We start from the raw sequence: 12,092 nt of genomic DNA, 5'->3' as shown, positions 1-12,092 counted from the left end.
CACAGAACAGAAGCTGTCGGCAGAGCAAACCCTGGATTTATTGGTCCGGTGTGTTCACAATGAGGGCTCCTGCTCAGAGAACCAAAGGGCCGGCTAATGGTGAGGGACGGCGGCGTCTCGAGACTTCCAGAGTCGAGGGTCTGCAGGACTCCCCCAGCCCAACGTGTGCTGGCTGCCACGTGCCCGGGGGGAAGGAAGGGAGGTGGCTCTGTGGGGTGGTGGCTACGGGGTAATTTAGGGCAGGGCCAGGGTCTGTTCTTCACAGCAGGAGGGAGAAGGGATCACATAAAGTTCTTTATTACAGACCTACAAAAAATGAGAGAATTATATATTACTCTCACTTGTTTGGGTTTCTTTTTTTCCTTCTTTTTCCTTTTACAAAACAGCAGCAGGAAAGAAAAAGGCAGGAGGCAGATGAGCCAGGCACCGGGGTTCGGCTCAGAAGGGACCAGGGAGATGAGGACCAGGCTGTTACTGCAGGCCCCGGGGCCCTCTCCAGGCATCTCGGGAGAACCGCCACAAGCCCTAGAGGGAGCAGACAGAGAGAGTGGGTGCGAAGGCGGCTGTCCCCAGGTCCACAGCGGCACCACTCCTCTGGTGGCCAGCCTGGCAGTCCGCCGGGCTGGAAGCACTCAAGGCTCCAGGTTTGAGGCCTGGTCTCTAAAGCAAGGGCCACAGACAGAAGGGAGGAGGCGGGAAGGGCCGGCACAGAAGGGCTTCGAGTTCTATTAGGGTCCCTCCCTGGACCACAGGGGCCCAGGTGGGCAGGACTCTTCCCTGCTTGTCAGCCAATCAGCTTCTTCAGGAAGGCCTCCAGCTGGTCTTCATCCTTGATGCCCACAAACTTGTCCACCACGTCCCCATTCTTCATGGCCAGCACAGTGGGCACAGCTGACACCTAGGTGGAGGTGACAAGGGAGGCCACATCACTTAGAGGTGAACTCTTCTCACCCGCTGTTCCCAAGCCTCTGTGGGGAAGACTGGGGGCTCCTGCAGGGCAGTGGCTGCCCAGAGCCATGGGTGGGCCCTTCCCTTGATGCAGGGGCACTGCAGGGCCTGGAGGTCCAGCCACTGGAGAAACTCCTCCATGTGGGCTCCCAGCAGCACCCTTCCTCCCCCAACCACTGACTGACTCATGTCCCAGTGGTTTGGCTGCGGTGACAGGAGAGATTAAAATAACCCATGCAGCTGCAGGCCAGGGCTGGGGGAGGGAGAGGCTGAAGGGCTAAGAGACCGTCCCTGAGGGGCACCTCGAGGGGCACAGTGGGGTGAGGAGATGCGAGTCTGAATCCTGGCCTTGCCAGTCACTAGCTGGGGTCCTTGGCTAGCTCACACCACCTTTGGAGCCCCAGTGCCCTCTTCTGTAAAATGGGGGAGATGCTATCTAGCGTGAGGGTTTAGGACAGGGATTGAAGAACCGTGCATAAAGCTGGTGGGTAGGAGCTCTGGATCTGGAGCCGGCTCACCCAATCTTGGCCACTCTGGGCACACCTCTTCATCCCCCTAGGGCTCAGGGATCTCAGCAGCAAAATGGAGACACCAGAGCTACTTAGATTAGAGGGGACGGGGGCTGAATGAGATAACGCACGCAGTCTCGACACAGCGCCCTGTACCCGGCAGGCCCGTCAGCAGTGTCAGAACTGGCACGGTGCCTGGTACACAGCACGCGTGTCAGAAAGCCTAACGCAGGGACCCCGCGAGCTACTTCAGCTTGCTGCTGTGACGGTCAGCAGAGCCCAGAAATTCACTGACTTGTACTGGACAGTGTGGGAGGAGCCATATGTGATCTGACGTTTATTTACTGGGGGGGGGGGTCTGGACATTCTTGGCCTATGAAGCGTTTTCTCACTCTCTCAGGGGACCTGTATAGATTTCATGGTTTGGAAACGAGGCCCATGGCTGTTTTGGCACCACACATTTTCTGCTGCCTGGGCTCCCTGCCTGGCATTCGTGGGCATTTGAAAAACCGTATAAACAGAACAAGATAAACACAGACTTCTCTTACACACGAGTTAACTACAAAGTAACAAGAGCGATTTACACAAACATACCAGGTCTTCACATCTCCCAAGTGCCTTCCTGCACATGAGTCATCTTGGGAAGCCCAACTTAAGATTCAGAATGTTCACACTTCACATGTCAGTTACAAAACAAAGACCCGCCGGCCAGCCCAGCCCCGTCTCACCTCTCGGTGGGCCATCACTCACTCACTGGCTTTACAGGGCAGGCCTTGCACCCCTCTCCTAATGGGCAGGTAAGACGACACAGTCCCTGTCACTGTTAGGGCCTTCAGGCCCCTTCAAGGACTGCCCTGGGCTGATGTGGGTGGCATCTGACACACTTCCCAGGGAATGTGCAGGCAGACCTATCTGGTGGGCTGACCACGCGTGTCACTGCTCATGGCCCCACAACTGGCTCCTGTCCTCGTCATTCTTGACTCCGGCATGGGGGTGGCACGAAGCGCAAGGGTCCAGCACGTGGCTCGCCCTGTCTCCAGGCACGCAGGGCCCAGAAAAGCCTGCTCCAGGATGCGCGAGTCACTTGAGGCGCAGCGGGGCCTGCGCGTGCTGTTCTTTCGCGCCCTCTAGCGGTCTGTGACGGCAGCGGCCTCAAATCGGGCAGCTCTCATCCGAGGCACAAAGATCAAGCGCTGACTGTTCAACTTTGCACTTACTGGACCCCACCCCGTCCTCTGTCTCTAACTGAAATAAATGCTGTATGAGAAGTGGTCTGTTTTTACGTGTCCTCTAAGCAGGACTCTACGCTCACCGAGGTGGCATGGAGTGGACCTGGTTTTCCTCAAGAACTCCAGATGAGTCCCGTCATGATCACACTGTGTAAATTCACATGTGCTCGCACACGCACAGACCATGCCGCAGCCGGGAGCACAGCAGACACGCCACAACTGTATTTTCATGACAACCAACGTCGAGTCATTGCTGATCCAGGGCGTTCTTTGACTTTTGAGTCTAAACGCGCTCTCTCTCCCTCACCCCCCCCCCCCCCCGACACACAGCCACAGGCTTGCCAGAAGCTGGACTTTCCAGGACATTGCAGGGATACCTGGGCTGTGATTGGACTTCCCTCACCCCCAAGGAAGAGGATGTGGCTTTGCTGGTTCTGAGTTTGGCTCACAAATCAGGAGGGGCTGGTGTTCGTAAACACTGCCTTAAATGGAAGTGCACACAGGTCCTCGGCACATTCTTCTGGAATGGCGATATAAGTGTAAGAGGGGCAGCGGTGGAGCGAGAATTCAGCTGCCCTCTCAATTCTGGCGGCACGGAGGGAACTGAGGGGCTGGAGAGAAGATGAAAAGATGTGCTAGGATGGGCTGTATCTCCTCCTGCTCCAGGAAGCCACCTAGAGCCTCCCATGCTTGGCTAAAGACCCTGGGAACTCGGGGTAGGGAGTGTTTGTGTGTGTGGTCTCTTCCCACTAAGCTGCAGCTCACCTGCCTGCACAGCCACTGAGCTTGATGTCCCGTGTCAAGGGACAGGCAGAGTGCTAGATGTCGCAGGAGACTGGCAACCTCCTCCTCAGCTAATTGCAGAACGCAAAGGAAAAAAATCATTGTCACCCCAGCTGCCACATACCGAGTGCTTTTTAAGTGTCAAGGACAATGCCAACCATGTGCGTATGCTATCTCATAAAGTCCTGCCTCCTGGTGGGATCATTTTAGAGACGGGAAGACTGAGGCTCGAAGGCTGAGGGAGTAGGAGGTAGAGCTGGGACCTGACACCAGATCTGTTCAACTTCGCTGTCCGTGACATCGCACTGCTGTACCTCAGCCTAAGAGGAGGGAATCAGAGACAAACACTGAGGCCCCGCAGGGCGAGGAAGAACATGTGGGGAAGTGTTAATTAAAAGGATTTCACGTTTCAAATGAGAAACACCAAATGCTTTGTAAAAGCTTTTGGATACAGGAGGGTTCTTGGAAAAACTATTATTGAAAAAATCAAATCCAAGTCTATGACATTCTGGAAAAGGCAAAACTATGGAGGCAGTAAAAAGATCAGCGTTTGCCAGGGGTTCAGGAGGAGGAGGCAGGAAAAGGTGGAGCACAGGGGATCTTTAGGATGGTGAGACTGTTCTGTGTGATACTGTAATGGCAGATACATGTCATTCTGCATTTGTCCAAACCCATGAAACGTACACCCAGTGAGCCTCCCACTGACAGGCAGCTGGCAGCAGCTCCCAGAAAGCCCGCCCGGGGCCTCAGAACTTTTGCTTCTGGATGTTTGGTCCCAGACTCCCAGCAGTGCATCACCCGGAAGCTTGTTAGAAATGCAGAATCTGGGACCCTTCCTGGACCTACGGAATCACGGTGTGCTGTTTAACACTATCCCAGGTCCTATTCCTGTTTGAGAAGCACTAACTTAGAATACTTTCAAAACAGGGAGATATGGGAATGATTGGAGGACGGTGCATTCCAGCTATGAGATGTTAGTCAATGAACCGTCTGTGAGGTTATACGGAACATTAAACACAAGAAAACTCAAATGAAAAACCCAAATGAGTGCCCCCAAATGCGGACAGTGGCTGCATGTGGATGGTAAGCTCACAGATGACTTTTCCCCGATAGTTACTTGGCTGTTTTCCTAATGCTTTTTAAAGGGCATTCTTCTATGAGATGAGAAAATAAAACGCTAGCAACTACAAGTGCGAGGTCAGACGCAGAAGCCCCAGAGGAAAGCATAAAGGCTCAAGGGTCCACGTCCTGATCCACTCTTTCCCCCGAGCAGGTGGCCAGCTCTGAAGGATCAGGAAATGCCCAGCCCTTCAGTGGGAACGTGAGGAGATAGGAGAGCAGAGAGCTGCTCACTCCAGCAAGCCAGGGCAGCGTGGAGTCTGGGGGGACGGACACTGAAACCTCAAGGCCCTGGACGACTGTCCCTTCCCTCCCCTGTGGGAGACACTGCAATTCTCAGGCGGGCAGTTGACTGAAGCATAAAGTGTGGTGCGAGGGGAGAGGAACTGGTGCGAGGAAGGAGACTCACCCTGAGGGTGTGTGCTGGGTGTAGGGGTGTCAGGAGGGCTCAGGGAGAGGTGCCTAATTCCCTGAATGTTAGTTAGTCAGTTAGTTAGGTATGTATGTATGTATGTAGTGAGAAAGATCAGCCCTGAGCTAACATCCATGCCAATCCTCCTCTTTTCGCTGAGGAAGGCTGGCTCTGGGCAAACATCTGCACCCATCTTCCTCCACTTTATATGGGATGCTGCCATAGCACGGCTTGCCCAGCGGTGCGTCGGTCCGCGCCCGGGATCCGAACCCGTGAACCCGGGGCTGCCAGCAGTGGAGCACGTGTACTCAACCGCTGGGCCACGAGGCCAGCCCCCCTGAATATAAGTTAAAGCAGTTTCTCCAACCAGTTCATCCAGCATTTGGAAAAGGAGGAAGCTGTCCCAGGAGGTACTATGGATCTCTTAGCTGAAACCTTCTCCTCAGGCCCTCCTCCAAAAGAACAGGTGTGAAGGAAGGAAGGAAGGGGCTGGGAGGGGTCAGGAAGCAACTCTACTGGAGCTTCCTAAGCCTGCAGTGACCTCAGCCCAAGGCTTGGCAAAACAAGGAGGCTGGGACCAGGTGACTGGGCCCAGCAGCCTTGAGGTCTTTGTGTGTGACCTGCACACTATTTGGACAGTGGACAGAGGGAGAAGGAGAGAGAAGATCCTACAAGAGGACCCTCTTCTCAAACACACACTTGCCAGGCTTAACCACAGGACTTTCGTGCCCAGCCCTACATCACCAGGCTCCCTGGAATGCAGGTGGGGACGGTCTTGGAAATTCTCACCACCCACGTGACCACTGTTGGCAGGAACTGGGTTATTCTTCTTTGCATCCGTACCATTTATCACAGTTCCTGGAACACGGTTGGCACTTGGGGTGTGTCTGCTAAAGTTGCACTGGCTGAGGCTGAAGCTGTGGTGTTGGGCAGTGCCATGAGGGAGCCTAAGACATCTTAAGCCTGCCATCACCCTGGGGATGCCCAAGAGGAGCTCCAGCCCTCAGCTCACACCAGAAGGCCACACCTTCACTCCCACAGCTGCTGCAGGCCTCTGGGGGAGGGATGGACACGTAGGGAAAGCTAGGGGCATCTAAATGGTCAGATGAGTACCCCCTTGACTGAGCGATCAGTGGGAGAGCTTTGGAAGAAAACAGTGAGTCATCCCTCCCCACAAGCCCCTGTAAGCAGCCCTCGGTCTCAGTGCTACGGATGGTCTTACTTTGAGAATATCCCCCCACCATCTGCGGTAGCCATCGGTGGCTCTGCCTGCCCAGCATCTATTTCCTTTGCCTCTAGTCAGGGCAGGCTGACTTTCCTTTGGGTGATCACTCTCAGCCCCGGCTCAACGGGCAGCCAGCCTATTCTCACCCCGCCCCCACCCATTGCCTGCCACATGGACTGGCTGGAGGATGGGCATCTCTACTTGACCTGATCTAGTGAGAGTCAAGCCTGCACTTCCAAACCCTGAGAAAGAAAGAGGCCCCCTCTTTCAGACACTGTTACCCGGAAGGAGGAAGGGGTGAAGGTTCACTCCAGCCAGATCTAGATATTTCAAGAGAACCACAAATCTGGATTTTCACGTGAAATCTTCTGAGTTTTAAATATCAGCATCTGGTTTGGTATTTTAAAAAAACACTTTGAAGGCCAGATCAAACATGTCCGTGAGCCAGAGTTGGCTCTGGCCACCAACCGTGACCTTCGCCCTGTAATAACGCTATCCTCAGCAGGGCTGTCCAGACCTTTCCAATCTGGCAGCAATTGGCTTTCTCAGCTGCCCGTCCTCTTACTCCTTGCTCAACCCTTCACTCTAGCCATCCAGCCACAATGGACCTCTCCCCTCTCTGCAACTACAGTGGTCTCCAAGGCCCAGAGGAGGCCGCTAAACCCCACCGATCTCCTGCTCCTCTTCCTCCGGCATGCTCTGCGCCAGGCACACAGGCTCTGCTACTCTGTGAGCAAACTTGTGAGACTCTGACCTCAGGGCCTTTGCATGCAATGTCTGCTCTGCCTGGATCGCTCTTCCACAGAGCTGCAGGGTTCACTCCTTACTCCCTCCAGGTCTTTGCTCAGAGGTCAGCTTCTCAGCGAGGCCTTCCCTGGCCCACCCTCCTAAAAATAAAACCCTCCCCAGCCCATGTTCAGCACTCCCACCTCCTCTTCCTATTTTTCTCCATAGCACTTACTAGATAAACAGGGACCAGTGAACTAGAGCCTACAGCCCAAACCCAGCCTGCTGCCCGTTTTTGTAAATAAAGTTTTTTTTTTTTTTTTGGTGAAGAAGACTGTCCCTGAGCTAACATCTGTTGCCAATCCTCCTCTTTTTGCTAAGGAAGATCAGCCCTGAGCTAGCATCCAGGCCAATCCTCCTCTTTTTTTGCTGAGGAAGACTGGCCCTGGAAAACATCTGTGGCCATCTTCCTCTACTTTATATGTGGGATGCCACTGCAGCATGGCCTGATAGCCATGCATAGGTCTACACCCGGGATCTGAATCTGCGAACCCTGGGATGCTGGAGTGGAGCGCGAGAACTTAACCACTACGCCACATGGCTGGCCCTTGTAAATAAAGTTTTATTGACACACAGCCACACCCATTTGTTTATACATTGTCTATGGCTGCTTTAGTGCTACAATGACAGTTAACTATTTGCAACAAAGGTCAATGCCCTGCAAAACCTCAAATATGTACCACCTGGTCCTTCAGAGAAAGTCTGCTGAGCCCCAACCGAAAATACTAGAACACGGGCCCCACAAAGGCAGGGGTTCTGTCAGATTTGGTCACTGTCATGTCCTTGGCAACAAGTAACAGCACTGGCATGTAAGGGACCCTGAGAAAACATGTGTTGGATGGATGGACAAGCCAATCAAACACACCAGGCTACCTCATGTCTCTGTGTATGCTGTGTCCCCCATCTTCTCTGTGCGTCCTTCACGGCTCCACTCAGAGGCTCCCTCTAAGGGGAAATATTCCCTGTCCCCCGCCCTGTGACAATCAGTCCCTTCTTCCCCTGTGCATCTCTTTTCCCAGCACTTCTCGCCCTACAGTGAAATGACATGTCTCCCCATCTCCCGCTAGACTGAGAGCTGCTTGGGGACAAGGAGCTCATCTTATTTGTCCAGAACCACAAGTGCCTGGTGCACTGCAGGGCTCACAAATGACTGGTAACTGGACATGTGAGTGGACACACACGAGCGAAGGATGCATCAATGTCCTGAGACTCAGAGAAGGACCTGTGTTTTGGGTCATACGTTACACATCCTAAAGCTGGTGGAGAAGAGAGACAAGTGGCTCAGAGGATCAATGGAGGCACATCTGCAAGGTGCTCTGAACTCCTGAGACCACAAGAAAAAACCAAGACGCCCACCTTACTGACTACCTGGTGGTCCCCAAGACATCTCCTGCACCAGCTTCTCTGGCCCCGAGCACCCCCCACACCGGCTGCCCTGTGGCAATCCCCTGCCAGTCCATACCTCATACTCTATGGCGAGGTCTGTGTGGTCATCAATATCCACCTTGGCCATCACCACCTTTCCATGCTGCTTGGCCACCACCTTCTCTAACCTCGGCCCCAGGATCTTGCAGGGACCACACCACCTCGGGAGGGGAGAAAGGAAGCATCCTGTCACGAGAGCGCTTGACAATCCATCTGTGGTCTCCCCAGAACCTTCCCTTGACGCACATCTTCCTGAGGGACCTTTTGCCCTTATTACCTCTGTTTACAGTGTTTGACTATTAACCTGCAATGCTGACATGCCAAAGGGTAACGCCAGGAGACTCTGCAACAGAGGAATCTGCACAGGTCCCGGACTATTAAAACACAGGCCTCATCATAACACTCTTATAAAGGTTATTTCATTTATTTCAATATATCTAAAAAAAATATGGTCATATAGAAGAATATGGGACTTGAAGTTAAAAGGTTTGGGTTCAAAGAAAGGCTCTTCACCGACCAGCTGATTGTTCTGGGGCCTCAGTTTCCTCAGCTGCAAAAGAGAGACTCTGCCTCTCAAAGCTGTGATGAGAAAGCAACTAAGGCAACGTGGATAAACATGGTCTGTGAGCTGTAGGGACTTCCGACACCTCATGGACTGGGAACTAAAGGGAGGGGAAACCAATGGCTAGTGAGTGTCTACGACACGCCAGTCACTGCGCCAGGAACTTTCTCAGCTTCTACTGCACAGAACCCTCAACCCTGCAAAGGGAAAGAAAACATCTTCCTAAGAAACTGAGTCCCATACAAGTTAGGAAACTTGTGTAAGGTCACAGAGCTAGTAAGAAGCACAGCTGGGGTTGCAACCCAGGTCGTGTTCCAAGTGTCCTCTTTCAGCCCCAGCCAATTCGGTGTCAGCCCCTGTGTCAACTGCTACCAGGGAGGTGTTCCCCCCCGGGTGGGGAGCTCTTTGAGAATAGGCTGTCATCTCTAGGTGTGTGGCACTAAGGACAGTGCCTGGCACTAAATGAACAAACTCGCACCTTGCTTCCTTGTTGGAGAAGAAAATGAGGCATCACTCCATTTATCATTCCTTTTGGAAGTGCTCTCTGGAGTGCTCACCATACCAGGAGGGCAGAACAGCTCTGATCCCATGAACCCCTGGTCGATGACGCCTATTTTATCCTCAGCCATTAAAACCCTTTCCATTCAGAGATTTCAATGCACGAACTCACAACACCTAACAGTCCAGTCTGCAAGCCCTCATCTCCCACTACAAGGAAAGAAAGGGAGGGACAAGGACATCAAATGGCCTGCCCAAGGCGACATGGTGAGTCAGAGGAAGATTGGGGTAGAAAGCAAAAGAGTCTGTCAGAGATTTGTTCAGAAGGCCTCCCAACTTCTAACTCAGGCTACATTGGCTCCTTCTAGAATGTCTAATTTTAAGGGGTTTGTCCAGTTTTTTGTAGCCAGGCCACAAGGGTCTGGAAATGAAGACCAGGCTAACAATCAGAAGGCTACAGCCCTTTAAATATCCCTAACACAAACTCATACAGCACTGAAAAGAAACTCCTGCCCGTCCCTGCATGCTCGGGCACCACTGCGGTGGCACTGATAACTTTTTGCCAGCCTTTCCCGGTTTTGGTGGCAAGATGCTGAAATAAAATCAACTTATCTACAGGGCCAGGAACTGGTACACACCAACAACCAGAGGATGTGATAGTCATATTTTTCCCACTTTTGTCCAGGCTGAAGGTGACTGACCCATTCAAGCAGAGACACAGAGCGTTAAGAGTTTCTCAGCACTAATCACAGCGAGCTTTGAGGCCTGTTTATCAGTTTGTCTCCTACCAGACTGCACTCAATCTCTGAGAGCAGGGATTGGGTCTTACGAGTCTTTGCAATGAGTCTGTGCACGAGAAGCATCAAACGTGGTACTGAGACAGAGCGGGCACTCAATCAATACCTGAACAAGCGACACCCCAGTCTTCTGCTGACCCCCAGGACTCACTGTGCATGGAAATCCACAACCACTGGTGTCTCACTGTTGACAACTCGGTCTTGAAAGTCAGGTCCGTCCTGGATGTTAAAGGTGGTCGTACAGACTCTGGTGGTGTATATTGACCGGGCTTGGCTGGGTGTCACTGTCTGGTTACCAGGACTGCACTGTGGGGTCTGCAGGGCCCAGGGGGTAAGTGGTGCCCACCGACCCTGAGTGGGCTTCCTGGAGATGATGGAGGCCAGGAACCTTCTCAGGAGAAGTCGCTGAGCCATCTGTGAGGGGAAAAGGCCGGAAGAGCTGGGGCAGACAACACGCAGTCAACACACCAGAAAAAGAAAGGTATTTGGAAGAACTGGGGGGCTCAAGATGCAGGGCTGGAAGCAAAATGCCAGGAAATAGTAAAGAAATTAGGATACTGGTTGAATTACAAGAAGAAAGGGAGGAAAGAACCAACATTTACAGAGCACCTGCTAAGGGCCAAGTGCCCTGCATCCACCCTAGTCCTCCCAGATCTACTTTGAGGACGTTTCCATAGTATCGCACACATTACAGAGAAAGAATCCGGGGCTCGGGTAAGCTGGTGCCCAAAGTAACCCAACTAGTAAACGAGTCAACACTGGAACCAAAGGCCGTCTGCAAAGTCCTTACGCTATCGATCACTCTATTAAGAAGTGTTTTAATGGGAAATTAAGGAAAAGGGGGTTGTCAAAGCATCAGGAAGGAGGAACCGCAACAATTTAAGGAGGAACTAACAGGCACAGAACAGGAGTGTGGGGGGGACGCAAAAGGAGGGACGTGTGTGTGGAGGGAACTGGGGAACGGACGCCACGGGGGACCCCGGCTCTCCGGAGGGCAGGTTCCCTCGACCCGGGCCTCCGCCCGCTCCGCCGCCCGCCGCGCAGGAAGGCGCCCGCAGCGCGCCTCAGCCGCTACAGCACCGAGAGCCGCCCCCACGGCTTCCTACCTCCCTGCAGCGCCAGCGGAAGGTGCACGGCCCGGCCCTCCGCGCCTGTCAAGGGCACTGCTGCCGTCACTTCCTCAGAGGAGGGCCGTTCCACGGCCACTTCCGGGGACAGGCACCCTGGAGCACATCTCTCCGCAACCTGAGGGGCGGCTCCGATTTTCCGCCAATGAGAACGGCGGGGGAAGGCCCAGCTAAAGGGGCGGAGCCTCAGTTAGGGACCGGAAGACATGGGCTCTCGGGGGAGAGACCGGAAGACGGGGGGCGGCCCCCGGGGGGAGGGACCGGAAGTAGGGACGGCCCTCGGGGGAGGGACCGGAAGAGGCGGGCGGGCCCCAGGGGAGGGTCCGGAAGAGGAGGTGGAGGGAGGCGGGAGCATGGGGGAGGTACGAGAGGGAGAAGAGGGCGGGAGGGAGGTGTCGTTCCGGATTTTGCAAACTCCTGCCGCCTTATTGGTCAACCTGCACTGCCCACCCGTCTGTCGCATTGTCTTCCCAAAACTCGTAGAGGTGCTGGAAGATTCTTTCCTTCCATCCTACGAATGAGGAAGCTAAGCCCCTCCGAGGCATAGTAGACCCTGACTGGGAGTCAGGAGGCCGCCGTGTGGCCCTCGTCTGTCACACACAGTTCTGTGACCTCGGAGTTCTGGCGCGTCACCGTGCCCCTGGGGGCTTCAGTTTCCCAGGATGTGACACC

General features: G+C 53.9%; 1 protein-coding gene across 1 annotated transcript; it reads right to left on the bottom strand.

Moving 5' to 3' along the window:
- Positions 1 to 281: 281 nt before the first annotated feature.
- Positions 282 to 11,513, bottom strand: TXN2 (thioredoxin 2). The gene is made up of 4 exons (XM_014780850.2): positions 11,400 to 11,513; positions 10,445 to 10,707; positions 8,474 to 8,597; positions 282 to 898 (listed from the first exon to the last, which is right to left on the bottom strand). Exons 2-4 carry the CDS (start codon positions 10,705 to 10,707, stop codon positions 785 to 787), a joined length of 501 nt encoding a protein of 166 aa, XP_014636336.1. The 5' UTR covers positions 11,400 to 11,513; the 3' UTR covers positions 282 to 784.
- Between the last annotated feature and the right edge of the window lie 579 nt (positions 11,514 to 12,092).

Source organism: Ceratotherium simum, chromosome 25, assembly GCF_057802395.1.
Source record: "Ceratotherium simum simum isolate JZ-2026a chromosome 25, ASM5780239v1, whole genome shotgun sequence".
NCBI lineage: Eukaryota > Metazoa > Chordata > Mammalia > Perissodactyla > Rhinocerotidae > Ceratotherium > Ceratotherium simum.
The sequence above is the reverse complement of the archived record's forward strand: the minus strand, read 5'-3'. Positions and strand labels throughout refer to the sequence as shown.

Coding starts and splice junctions, on each gene's coding strand:
- TXN2 (XM_014780850.2), bottom strand. CDS start 10,707: ATGGCTCAGCGACTTCTCCTGAGAAGGTTCCTGGCCTCCATCATCTCC. Junction 8,598..10,444: donor GTTGTGGATTTCCATGCACA/GTGAGTCCTGGG, acceptor TCCCCTCCCGAG/GTGGTGTGGTCCCTGCAAGA. Junction 899..8,473: donor ACCTCGCCATAGAGTATGAG/GTATGGACTGGC, acceptor ACCTCCACCTAG/GTGTCAGCTGTGCCCACTGT.